Source organism: Aythya marila (assembly GCF_965140915.1).
Source record: "Aythya marila genome assembly, chromosome: 1".
Classification (NCBI taxonomy): Eukaryota; Metazoa; Chordata; class Aves; order Anseriformes; family Anatidae; genus Aythya; species Aythya marila.
In genome coordinates, this window is record NC_139042.1 from 127,079,954 (window position 1) to 127,093,453 (window position 13,500).

The 13,500-nt window shown below is 40.6% G+C and overlaps 1 protein-coding gene across 9 annotated transcripts in view; it reads right to left on the reverse strand.

Annotated features, from left to right (window-relative positions):
• Positions 1–13,500, reverse strand: part of STYK1 (serine/threonine/tyrosine kinase 1) — a 24,572-nt gene continuing 11,072 nt past the window's right edge. For 5 of the 9 annotated variants that reach the window (XM_082761909.1, XM_082761912.1, XM_082761911.1 and 2 more), the window contains exons 2-10: positions 13,001–13,105; positions 11,998–12,141; positions 10,783–11,031; positions 10,364–10,545; positions 5,394–5,477; positions 4,938–5,146; positions 4,651–4,691; positions 4,284–4,380; positions 1–3,605 (exon numbers count right to left, since the gene is read on the reverse strand). In XM_082761909.1, the coding sequence (XP_082618035.1) occupies positions 3,401–3,605; positions 4,284–4,380; positions 4,651–4,691; positions 4,938–5,146; positions 5,394–5,477; positions 10,364–10,545; positions 10,783–11,031; positions 11,998–12,141; positions 13,001–13,067 (1,278 nt within the window). In that variant the 5' untranslated portion in view covers positions 13,068–13,105 and the 3' untranslated portion in view covers positions 1–3,400. Of the gene's footprint in view, positions 3,606–4,283; positions 4,381–4,650; positions 4,692–4,937; positions 5,147–5,393; positions 5,478–10,363; positions 10,546–10,782; positions 11,032–11,997; positions 12,142–13,000; positions 13,111–13,500 lie in introns of all 9 variants that reach the window. The other 4 variants (XM_082761906.1, XM_082761907.1, XM_082761908.1 and 1 more) reach the window with 1 other exon arrangement.

Here is a 13,500-nt window from a genome sequence, read left to right on the forward strand (position 1 = left end):
AATGAAAGGTTTTATTCTTATAAATCAATATAAGAAATCAAGTAATTAAACAGATTCAAACAAAATGAAACTAAATGCTGTTCGCCAGAGTATTTCTGTGCAGAAATTACAAAACTCAAAAGGTATAGGTTACAGATAATTCAACTTGTCTCTGGCTCCTCTGTCTCGTCATGTAGTAAAAACCACATCAAATCCACAATTTAAAAAGACAGCAATAGCTTACAGAAAATGTTTCTTTTGAAGATATTAACTTAAAGATTCAGGAACTATTTGCTTCACAGAAGGATTTGTTGCCTGAATAGATTGCTCATATAAAGGAATGACTAATAAGAATGGCAATGAGGAAGATCTAAGTGCTTCTCTTTCAGGGGTCTGGAACACAAGTCCTGTGAGGAGCAGCTGAGGGAACTGGGGTTATTTAATCTGGAGAAGAGGAGGCTCAGAGGAGACCTCATTGCTCTCTACACCTACCTTCATGTTCCTGCTCTGTTCCACGGAAGCAGCTCTGAGGTGGTGAGGCAGCCCCTGCAGCAGAACTAAGCTGTCCCAGCATTGGCCCCTTGGTGCTCCAGCTGACTAAACAGGTCTGTCCTAGATTGAGCAGTGCACGGGGGAGATTTTTTAACTTTTTTTTTTTTTTTTGAACATTTAATTTAAAAGAATAACCATGCCAAAAAACATTCCTCAAAAGTACTATCCAATGTCATTCTTTCCTCTACAGGCATCACAGTCAGGCAGAAAAGTACTGTTTGAGGGGGAATCATCCTCAGGGTGGGAATGGAGATTGACATCAAACCACAGGGTTACTGTGGAGGTGCCACATTCAGATTAACATACACTACTGTTCATCAGAACTAATTTGCTCAGACAGTGTCTCACTGTCATGGTACCACAGCCTCTAGCTCCAGTACTAAGGGGAGTGGGGGGGTTGGGGGGTTGTGTTGCCTCCCACTCCACAGTGTACACATACGGTATCTCTGGAGATGAGACGCCAAATGGTGGGAGATGGTTTGTAGACAAAGCCTTAGTATATTGGGTGATAAATCCAGATAAATGAACTCAACCAATTCTAATTCATGTAATACAACTTTCAGCTACTTTTACTGTCCTGATGCTCATGCATTCTCAGTAACATCAAAGTCATGCTTTCTCAGTAACAGCAACTTGTCCGATGGAAGTATTGTGAATCTGACAGTTAAAGTTCAGGAGCAAAGTCCATTCTTCCAGTTCTGTGGCTGCATTTCACACTAAGAAAGCAGGGGCTGACTGAATTAAGCAGACAATTCTGCTATCTTGGGGAAAATTACAGTGTAATATGAAAAAGTCAATATTTTCTATGGGAACAAACCCATTCTTCTCCACTTAACAACTGTAAAAGATTTTCACAAAGACCTCAGTGGTTTCACTAACGAGGAATTCATGCATGAGTCTATGCTGATCCTAAAAATCCCATGCAAGAATGGAGACTGACATGAGGAAAAGGTTTCTATATAAACTATTTTAATTATCATGAACTGCAGGGCATCTACGCATGTTTAATTCATCTATTCCACTATGAAACTCAATCAGATTTAGAGTCAGTAACTTCCAAACCTGTATGAACTAACCTGGGGAAAAGGCTGTCAAATCATCATAAGAATGCACGTGCTGAGACTCAAGCCACTTTAATGAAATGTAAATGATTTTAGACCTTAATATGTATCAGAAGTATGTGTTTCTGTGGACAAATTCACAAACAGTGCCTTGGCACAGATTTGCTCTCAGATGAAACTAAAGCAGATCTTTTCTTAGAGGCTGTAAGTTGCTCATCATCCTGAATTCCCATGGATTTCCTTGATCAAAGTTTTGATTAAGTATGAGGTTTCATGTAAACCAGAACATTGCTTTTTGTGATGTAACAAGACAGGGAGCTTAAGAACAGTGATGCATTTGTCACATTTATCTCTCCATTTAACAAAGCTCCCTCTGAACAACTGTGCATTATTCATTGGGTCTGCAGCAGTACTATAGATGCTGTTCATGGTTCTGAGATTGTATTACGTATCCGCAATACACACACTTTTTGCTGGCAAAACCTGTGAGAGTATCCTATTCTTGTGTGGAAGGTTTGAGCCAAGCAAATGTTTTTTAATGAATAGTTTATTCACACATGAAAAATAATATCAACTGACTGGTAATTGTGAGTTTAACCTATGTTGACCAGGTAGTGTTAACCCTCTTCTCAAATGAGGGACAGAGAAGAGGATATTATTATACATTTTTAACATGTTTTAGCATTAAAAAAAAAAAAAAAAAAAAAAGAAAAGAAAAAGGAAAAAAAAAGTTGTTTCAATTCTTCAATTCCTCAAGCTAGAAAGCTAACTGAGCAACTCCTTAATGGAGTTTGCAATATGCCAGTATATAGTGGTGATGTATGTACATGACAAACCAAAGTTCCCTTTATTTCTGGAAGGAAACAGTTTTGTTAAAAGCCTACACCATACAGGGAAAAAACAAACAAACATATTTTATTCATGTTATTTTACATTTAGAAGAGAAGACTTCTATTACAGTGTCTTGGGAGGATTAATAAATTTTAATGGAAAAAAAAGAACCTAAGCTCTTTTGTACAGCTATATATTCTTAGTATATAACCATCCCCATGCTGATGTACTACTAATGGTTGAACATTTCCTGCAGGATGAATACTCCCCTTCAGAAGAGCCATTGATTAGCTTTTTTTCACATAACCTTTTTTCTTCTTCTTCTTTTTTTTTTTTTTTTCTTCCAGACATGAATCCTATATGGTTAAAAAACCTAGTTTTGGCTTTGTAGGATGCTGCAAGTCTTCAGCTTGTTCTGAAATTATCTATTTATTGGACACTTAACATTATCCATTTATAAGACATTTATTGAACACTTAATGGGCAAGAATACAACTAACTTCAATAGGTCCTTGGAGACTGTGTAATTGTAATGGACAGAAAACTACCCATTTACATTACCTACTCAGTCCACTTTTTCTAATAGGACTGTGCCCCATACAATATTCCTCAGGACACTTTCTCTTCTGAATACAACTCAGAAACATATTCTAAATGATGCAGTTTTACAGGACAGCAAGATGAGGATATATTTCCCAAAATATCCTTCAACTGAAATTTGTCCTACCATTTGCTACAGCTTCCTAGATCAACTTTGCTTTCAAATGACCACTATCAAAGTGGTATCAATGAGGTGATTTAATATTATTATTACTAGTAGTTCATTGTTTCAGGTGTGGAGCAGAGATCTGAAATATATCATGTGACTGAAAAACAAAGAGATCCCTCACAACATACACACCTCATTCTGAGCTTGCAAACTGTCTAGAAAGGGCAAATTCAGAGATGACTCCTTTACCAATATGGGAAAGGGTCCTTCAGAGTACAGTGTATTCACTCACTAGGCTATCTATTGCAACACCAGCAACATTAGCATAGAGTTCAGGCACCACTAGCTCAGGCACCTGCAGTACTGCATGGTCATTGCTGGTCTTTACAGCTTTCTGTAGCAACTCAATCAGGTCTGCAGGAGAAGGCCTGTCAGTTGCATTCCACTGCCAGCAGGACTTCATGATGTTGTACCTGTAAGATGAAGAAGAGAGAGGAGCTGGGAATTAAAAGCACCAACACCAAATTTTACTACAGTCAAATCATCTTGTACTTAGAATGTCTAGAAGCTTCCTCTTTTTCTGCTTCATTGAAAGTTCTTTCAGTGAAATTTGCAATCAGATAATAATGTGTGAGGACAAAGGCAGACCTGCAGTTGTTTGCCAGGTTGTCAGTTGTGAGTATGGGAAAAGGGGAAAAGATTACATTTGGCATTACCTTTTGAAACAGTAACTGGTATTCGTATAGATTAAAAAGCCTATGAATATTAAATTAAAAAAAAAAAGTCTTCAAAAGAGGAAGTATGATGCCTCAGATCTCCCCTGTGGATGCTTAGATCATTCTGGAGATTTACAGGAGAATGATTACTCTAGAATAGCTCAGTGCCTTGCATGGAAGCAGTGGAGCAACAAAATTCAAGGGCAGAGAAAGAAACAGGAACAAGAGCAATTTTCAAAAGCAGGTAAGAGAGTTTTTGGCAGCCAGGGTTTCAGTAAGATGTGGCAGGCATGAGAACAAGTCTCCTCAACTATCAGGTTTCTATTTTGTACAGTCTAGACTTAAAGATCTTTGTTAAGATTCAGTTTTGTGTGTTCCACTTCCATCTATCTCTGCAAATCTCACTTTCAATTATCCATAAAGCAAGTGGCTTACATGGCTTGCTGGCAGCTTGAAGGCTGTTTCATAATGTTCCGTCTCTGCAGGTATGGCAAGATATCAGAAGGTGGTACCTCAGGATATGGTGGAGCACCTGGAAGGGGAAAGGAGTAACAGTAGAAAACCGTGAGATAAAGGTAGCAGATTCTGTGTAAGAATGTCTTCATACCAAAATCCATTCATTTCCTATCACAATTCACACTGAGAGAAAGACTAAAAGCAACTATTGAGACACTGCAAGATGGGAAAAAACAGGATGTATAGTTAAATGCCCCAACTTTGCATTCTTAAATTGAGATTTTCTAACTTGTTAATTTGTTACTTCCTTTTGTATTTTTTTTTAATTATTATTAAATCTTCTTACCTAATGTAATCATTTCATACAGTAGAATTCCAAAAGACCAGCTGCAAGAAAAGAAAACAAAGCAGTGTTAAGTTACCATACTAGCTAGCTAGCAAGCTTAAACATATACAAATGACTAGGCACGACCTGCAGAAATGAGAAGAAAAGGTATGAGATGTAAAGCAGAGCATTGCACTGAGAATAGGTATGCCTTACTGTAAACTTCAGGACATGAAATGATACATGACAAAGTGAAAGAGACAGGTCTGACTGATAGATTAATATATAGTCCAAAAATAAAATCATACATGTCTGCCTTAATGCTAGGGGGTTTCTTCAGGAGCCGCTCTGGTGCTTGCCACTTTACTGGTACCATCCCTGTGACTGAGCTGGCACCTTTTGCATGAGCTTCATAGGCCAGCCCCAAACCACACAGCTTGGCAGTGAAGCTGTTCTGAAGGAGGACATTCCTGGCAGCAATGTCACCATGGAACAATTTCTTCTGTTCAAGGTATGCCTAAAAAGTTAGAAGAGGAAGAGACCTTCATCATTTTAAAAGGAATTCTAATCAACAGAAGTTTTTTTACTGAGCTTGCACCCATCCTCCACAGTGCGGAACAGAGGTGTATGCTTACCAAAACAATGCCAGCATATTTGGCTCAGCTTTAACAAACTACATCCTCACAGCTTAGGCTAAGAAAACTTAAGCCACCATGCAGACTTGTGCAGGAAGCAAAAAATGCAGCAAATGTGAGCAGACTTACCAGAGCTGCTGCAACTTGCTGTCCAACTTCATATACTTGCTTCTCAGTGAGGTCATAGGGGATACCATTCATTGTCATTACATCCTAGGATAAAAGAGCAGATCTTGGATCATAGCTGGAGGGTACTGAAAAACTTCATAAAATCAGAGTCACTTAGCTTGGAAGGGACCTTAAAGTTCATCTAACTCCAACCCCCCTGCCATGGGCAGGGATGCCACCCACTAGATCACGTTGGCCAAGGCCCCATCCAGCCTGGTCTTGAACACCTCCAGGGATGGGGCATCCACAACCTCTCTGGGCAGCCTGTGCCAGTGCCTCACTACACTTACAGTGAAGAATTTCCTCCTAATATCTAGTCTAAATCTATCCTCTTTTCATTTAAGACCATTCCCCCTTCTCCTATCATTATCTACCTGAGAAAAGATTCCTTCTCCATCTTTTTTATAAGCCCCCTGTAAGTACTGAAAGCCTCTATGAAGTCTCCCTGGAGCCTTCTCCTCCAGGCTCAATGTTCCCAGCTCTCTCAGCCTTTCTTCATAGGACAGGTGCTCTAGCCCTCTTGTTTCCTTTTAATCTAATAAAATGAGTATTTTACATGTATAATCTTATGCTCCCTCAACTAATTTCATAGATTGATTGTAAATTGACTGAAAGATCAAGGACGGATATATGGTATGCTGGGTAAGATTGGCACACTAGAGACTGATGAGTAAACCGAAGTATAGAGAAGAGATGAATAGGTTAGACAAAAATTGGCAGAATACCAGTAAAGAATGACAAATACATATGAATGAAATATATATGAGTGAATTAAATACTACAAATTAGACTGACAAGTAGAAAAGCATGTCTGTAACATACAAATGAATATCTGGGATGAGACTAACAGTCCATCTCTCTTACTCCCCTGTCTATAACACTAACCCTAGTTGGATACCAAAGTAAGAGAGAGAGAGAACAATGTAAGCATATGTTGCTTTTCTTGAGTAGTTTTCCACCCCCAACAATTTTTAGTCTAAAGACTTCCCGAGATGGTTATGGTTTCAATATGTTCAGTAAACTTTAACAGGTTATCTTTAGTGAATTTATTCAGTCTTGTCTTGAAACAATATAAAGCTTAAGTATCTGCACTAGCTGATGGAATGGAATTCCATTAGTCAAACCCCTACTTTCTGAAAAATCATATACGCTTGTTTGTTTTGACCATGGCACTTACAAGCTTTATTTGTTACCATCTTGTCTTTCTGCTGAACAAGACAAAGAACAATCCCTCTGAATTTAGTGCCCCTGAGGTGGGAGTATGACAGATTTCTACAATAACATAGCAATGTTTTGTTTCTATTCCTCTCTTACTAATTCACAGAATATCTTGAGTTGGAAGGGATCATCAAGGTCCAAGTCCTGGCTCCACACAGGGCCACCCAAAAATCAAACCATACATCTGGGAGTGTTGAGCAAATGCTTCTTGAACTCTGACAGGCTTGGTGCTGTGACCACTTCCCTGGGGAGCCTCTTCCAGTGCAAAACCCCTCTTTCAGTGAACAACCTTTCCTGATGTCCAAACTGAACCTCCCGTTACAGCTCCATGCCATCCCCTTGGGTCCTGTCGCTGTCCCCAGGGAGCAGAGCTCAGCGCCTGCCTCTCTGCTCCCCTCGTGAGGGAGCTGCAGGCTGCCATGAGGCCTCCCCCCAGTCTCCTCTTCTCTAGGCTGAACAAACCAAGTGACTTCAGCTGCTCCTCATATGTCTTGCCCTCTGTGGAGTGAAGTAACTAGGAAAATTAAACTAATATTCACATTTTAAAGAAAATGTATAGAATTGAAGAAGCTTTCAGGGTGGAGTGTAGCTGCACTACCTGACCATTCCCTAGGCTTCCAACCATAGATGCTATTGCACTAGGGGAACCTGGTGTGCTGGCTCTAAGGAACAGTGTGGAGCATAGAGCAGAGTGGAGACACCGCGGCTAGGCTCTGTGACAAAATGAGGTCTCGACTGTTCTTGCGCACACTGAGACCGATAAACTGCACATTTGCTACTGAGACAACAACCTATCATGTTTTTGACAAAATGCTGTGCTCTAGTGAACTTTTGCTCATTATAATATCATTATAATACCAAAACACACTTCCATCCTCAAAGCAACCTGCCTCCAAGGTGCAACCACCCCTCACTGAGCACATGCTCTGAATTTCTCAGAGCCTATACCTTTAAACAAAAGCAAGAAAACTTTACCAGTCATAACCAAGATATGCTTGACTAGAGTCACTCAAGTTCCACCTAAGAGATAGAAAATAATATAAACTGGCTTAAGAGAAAGAGGATGTTAGGGAAGATACCATCAGGAAGGATACCTTCTGACATCAGTCAATGGGCTGAGCTTCTCTTCCCCCCTCCACTGGGACACCGTATTGTAAGATTTGAAGACTTGGTTATACCAGGTATCTCTGCAGAAACTTAGAAATCTCTAGAGTCTTTGTGTTTTTTAATGCGTTAATAGCCAGGCTGTGGACCTGTGTATTTCATGCATGTTAGATTGCTTTTGCAGACAGTGAATTTATCACCAGCAATCCAAAGAACCTGTGTAGCTGTTGCTGTAATAAATTGCACTTAATTGCATTGTTCCTAGCAGTGATAGTTCTCATTGAACGCAGCTAGAGTGAGGGTGTGCTATGTTGTTGGTGAATCCACGACTGTGTTGTGGTTTAACCCAGCTGGCAGCTAAGTACCACACAGCCGTTCACTCACCCTCCCCCCTCCGTCTCTGGGATGGGGAGAGAAATGGGAAAGTGAAGTCTGTGAGCTGAGATAAAGAAAGTTTATTAAGACAGGAAAATAATAATAACAATAATGATTATAATAGTATTACTAATAATAATGTGTACGAAACAAGTGATGCACAATGCAATTGCTCACCACCCACTGACCGATGCCCAGCCTAACCCCAAGCAGCCAGCCTCCCCACCCCAGCTAGCCACCCCTATATGTTGTTTAGCATGACCCCAGATGGTATGCAATACCCCTTTGGCCAGTTTGGCTCAGCTGTTTTGGGTCTGTTCCCTCCCAGCTCCTGCTGCACCCCCAGCCTGCCCGCTGGCAGGACCGAGCAAGAAGCTGAAACGTCCTTGGCTTGGTGTAAGCACTGCTCTGCAACAATTAAAACATCGGGGTGTTATCAGCACTCTTCTCATCCTAATCCAAAACATAGCACCCTACCAGCTATTAGGAGGAAAATTATCTCTGTCCTAACTGAAACCAGGACAGACCATGATAGTTCAGTTCCTTGAATCCGACCAGACCCATAATGGTTAATCAGCTACGCCCCTTAATGCAACACCCTCTAGAACCTTCATCATCTTCTTAGCCCTCTTTTGGACACTCTCTAACAATTTTATGTCTTTGTTTTATTGTGGCACCCAAAATTGCACACAGTGCTCGAGGTGAGGCTGCACCAGGCAAAGTACTGTAGGTAACTTCCCTTGATTAGCTAGCAATGTTGTGCTCGATGCACCTCAGGGTACAGTTGGCCTTTTTGGCTGCCAAGGCACACTGTTGACTCATATTCAATTTGCTGTCAAGCAGAAGCCCCAGATCCCTTTCCATGGGGCTGCTCTTCAGCCTCTCATCACACAGTCTGTATGTATAGCCAGGGTTGCCCCTTCCCAGGTGCAGAATCTGGCACCTGCTCTTGTTCAGCTTGATGCAGTTGGTGATTGCCCAGCCCTCTAATTTGTCAGGATCTCTCTGCAAGGCCTCTCCACCCTCAAGGAGTCAGCATCTCCTCCAACTGTAAAGTTCCTTAGTATGTATTTGAGTCCTGCATCCAGACATCAAACCTTTCCTTTACGGAAACAGCACTGTAAGAGGGGTGTGATGTAAAAGGCTTAGACAGCATCATTGATTTTGTTGTCTTGCTTTCTAATTTTCTGAAGTATCAAATAAAAGCATAGGAAACAAATCACAGAAGCAAGGGGTTGCACATCTCCCATTTCTGTCATTCACAAAGCATGCTTAGTGTCTTATTCTAGCTGGACCTCCAGAGCAGCCTCTGGGAAAGTGCTGACATTGCAAAGCATTGCCTGGGTGCTCAGCAACTCCCTTGCACTATTGAAATCACAGAGCATTGCAAGTCTAGACAAGAACTGTCCTAATATTTAGCTTATTTTTTTTGGCTTGTGGTAATATTTTCAAGGGAGTATATGTTTTCATAGAATCAGTCCTATGATTTCACATCTTGTCAGCAATGGGCCATCAGTATGTATGTGAAGCCAAGATTGCTTTTGTGCTTCTGTATTATTTCATTTATGTCTATGCTGAATTTCATCTGTTTCTTTTTATTGGACAGTCATTCTTCTGCAATTGCTCAAGGTCAGCCCCTGCCCTTACTGGCTGTTGTCATTGTCAACCGTCACCACCTCATTCTCATTCACTACCCATTTTCTAAGATATTGACACATATAATGAAAAGCACCAGGTCCTAGCACATTTCCCAGCAGAACTTCATGGGTGACCCCTCTTCACTGTAAGTACTTTTCACTCCTATCCTCTGTTTCTTGTCTTTTCATCAATTAGTTATCATTCAAGCACCTTCTCCCTATTGTCATGAGTACTCTGTTTCTTTAAAAGCTTTTGGAGTGGGACTTCATTTGAAACTTTTGGAAACCCAAGTAGCTGTATCAATTTTCACTCTTTTTTTGAATGCCTGTTTAACTCTTCAAGGAACTCCAATGGCCTGCAAAGTAGGACTTCTACTTACAAAATGTCAACTTCTGCAAACTACAGCACATCTATACAGAAATACACTATTTATAGACCAGCTCAGACTTTTGTAAAACATTATTAGGGGATGAAAATAGTTTAGATTGATATAGATTGGATGCATGGAGAGATGAAAAGAATCTTACGTGATTTACACATAGATATGCACATAAGCAATTTAAGAAGATATGCTGTCATCACTTCTTTTGACTCACCTTCCGACATGTCCATAGAAACGTCAACAGGTCACCAAGAGACACATCTTCCATGATCATATAAAGTGGGAACCGGTCTACACAGCATCCAACTAATTCAGCCAGGTTCTCATGATGGCCAAGATTCTGATGGAATTTAATCCTTCCCAGGAAATCCTTTACTTCCTGGAGACCAGCCAGATCTGAAAGAATCAAAGAAATCCCAGTCTAGCACCACGTGGAGGCAGCAAAGAAAAGGGCAAGTAACTTAAAAATCAACATGACTGCAGTTTTCTTTGGTCCAATCAAAATGCTACTATGACTAGCTATGTTACTGCACACAGCTCTATCTCTCCTAGTAATGACTGCAAAGTTCTGACCAACGTCATGTCTTTGATACACAGATCTGTAACAAAATGCTTTCTGGCCATGTGCCTTACCTTGTAAGGCTTTCAATATGACAGTTGTAGTCTTCCCAGGGTTTCCAGTTTCCAGTTCTGCTCTGTAGATGCTCCCATACCGACCATGTTTTATCACCTGCAAGGTGCCTGGTAAGAGTTTCTCTCGTGGTATCTCCAGTTCTTTCAGAGTCAGGGATGCAGAATTTAGCAGGTTCTCTACAGTTGTTTCACTCATCTGTATATACTGGTTCTTAGGTGAGCTTGATTCTTGCTGGTTCCTGTCATTCACTGACAAAAACAAAAAAATGTGATGCATAAAACCAGAGGGATGAACTTTTGCAGTAGGTGGCAATGCCCCTCCTATTGTCTTCTTTTATGTTCTTTTGATTTTTGCTCCATACTGTTTTTGGAAATCAGGATGTAATAAAGAAATGTTAGTGTATCGTACTTATCCCAGCCCCAGAGGCATTCAAGATCTTTTATCTCCCACTTGACTTGATAAAAAGGCAGAACAAGTCTGGAGACCCGTACTGTATTTAACTGTACAAACTTTCTTTCTGGGTAAGACACAATTTGTATTTGACTCTCATGTGCTGAAGCCACAGACATTTTCTTTTATTACCAACTACTGTTTGTTACGAGAGAGACACACATAGGGTGCTCCCACAAACAACTTATCTTTGTTTTCAGTTATTTCCTTTAATATAGGCTGAAGATGTTTTTTTCCTGTGCAGAAACAGTTCAGAACTGGACTTTCCTTTCCACAGAGCAGCATGTGGTTGTAGTAATGACAACCCTTTTCTCACATTCTCACCACTCCCTATTCTATTTCCTTTCGTCCCCATAAGAAGTGGAATACAGGAGTTTGAAATGAAATTTCTTAAATGACAATATATATAACAAGTTAACTAGGTGTGATCTGCATCCAAAAGACTGCCATACCTCTGTGTAACTCTCCTTGCATGAGCATCCGTGAAGACTCTTACGTAAGCACACTTTACAGATCTCACATGATGTTACCACAGTACGGTATGTTGCTTCAGGTTTGTTGAGAACCATCTGCACTACAAATTCCATTATTGCTACCTCAAGTGGAGTAAGTAAGGGTTCCCCAATTTTTATGTTCACTAGATTGCTGGATACCACTCACGCTCTTCAGAAACAGTATTGCCTAACAGCTCAAGCAATGAGGAAATGGATTGACTTAGGACCACTGAAACCAACACGCTTTCCTCTGAAAACTATGATGGTTACCTTGTTGTTCAGATGCTGAAGATCCCTCCCTCTTTGTTCGCAAGCCTCGACAATGGAGCCAAAGGATCACGGTTAGCAGGATGACAAAAAAACCCACAAGGAGAGCTGGGACAACAATCACTTCGGTCTGATATTCACGCACAACTACAAGCAGACAAAGAAAATGGGAAGCCAAGGCATAAACATCACTGTTTTGAAAAGGACTGTGTGCAGCATTACCTGATATGCACAAATTATGTATTACATAGCAGTAATGAATCATTTCAGTAAACTTCAACCCTAAAGGTGTGTGGGGGTGTTCACCCTCTGCTCCTTGGAATAACAACTGAACACTTTTAGTGCTGCAACCCTATTCCTCAAAGGTGCTGAATATTTAAAACCTCATGAAGCCTCAGGACTCCTGCACCTCAGGTCACTTATTTAGATGCCTTAATACAGAGGTGAGGAACTGTAACCGTGAGTGTAAGTATCCCACCAGTGAAATATAGTTGGCCCTGGCAAAAGGATAGAAGGGATATGGGAAGGGCTGGACATTGCTGTGCTATCACAAATCTAAATATCAGTGCTATACAGGTTCAACTACTTCCATTGAAACTATAGGGAGCATTTTAAAGAAAAAAGGGTGGGATCACCTGGTTTAGAATTTGACCCAAAAACACTATAATTAACAAGGATGTTGCAGGTAATTGACTCTCTTGATTTGGGGGTGGTGCTATTTTTGCACTGGGGCAAGGCACCATTTCAGTTTCCAAAGATGACACCTTTATGATTCATTCAACGTAGAAATACTCTAAGCTAAAATTATGTGAGATGAATCCCACCATAAAGGCTGGAATCCCCACAGAAGTTTCCACCTTGAGACAATGCAGGGAAAGGTCAGTCAAATCCTTCTGTTTGGGCTGGGATGCAAGTGGAGGAGGGGAAAGAGCTTGGTCCCCTTTTAGCAAAGCTGGCCAGCAAAGCTCAGCATATGAAAGATGCTAAAGGAATCTGTGAATCTTACCACAGAGCTTGTCATTGCTGTTGCATTCCAGTAGCATGCGTGTGAATCTTTTCACATCCCCTGCCATGTTCAATCACAAGCACGCGAATCTCCAGCCTCTGTTGTCTGCACTGACATGAAGAATATTAATGAAATTTGTTAGGAGGAAGGATGATTTAGGAAACAATTAGTGAAAAGAATATTGAGATTTCCACCCCTTAAATTCAGTAGTAGTGTGAAGAAACAGCACAGGGACTTCAAGGCTTGGAGAATGACACGGGATACCCACTATCAAATCCCATGAACTGGAGACTGCACAATCAATGAGAATTTAAGATTACTTTTTTTCTGCAGTGCTACACAAACAATTGGGTACCCATAGGTCTAAAGGTTGTCATATGCACAAACATTCATAGTCACTAATTCAATCATATTTAAAGAGCCTAGCATTTCTTAGATCCCAGATTTACTTAGTTTTTTATCTTCTGGTCCATAATAAACGAACAAATCAGAAGCATGAA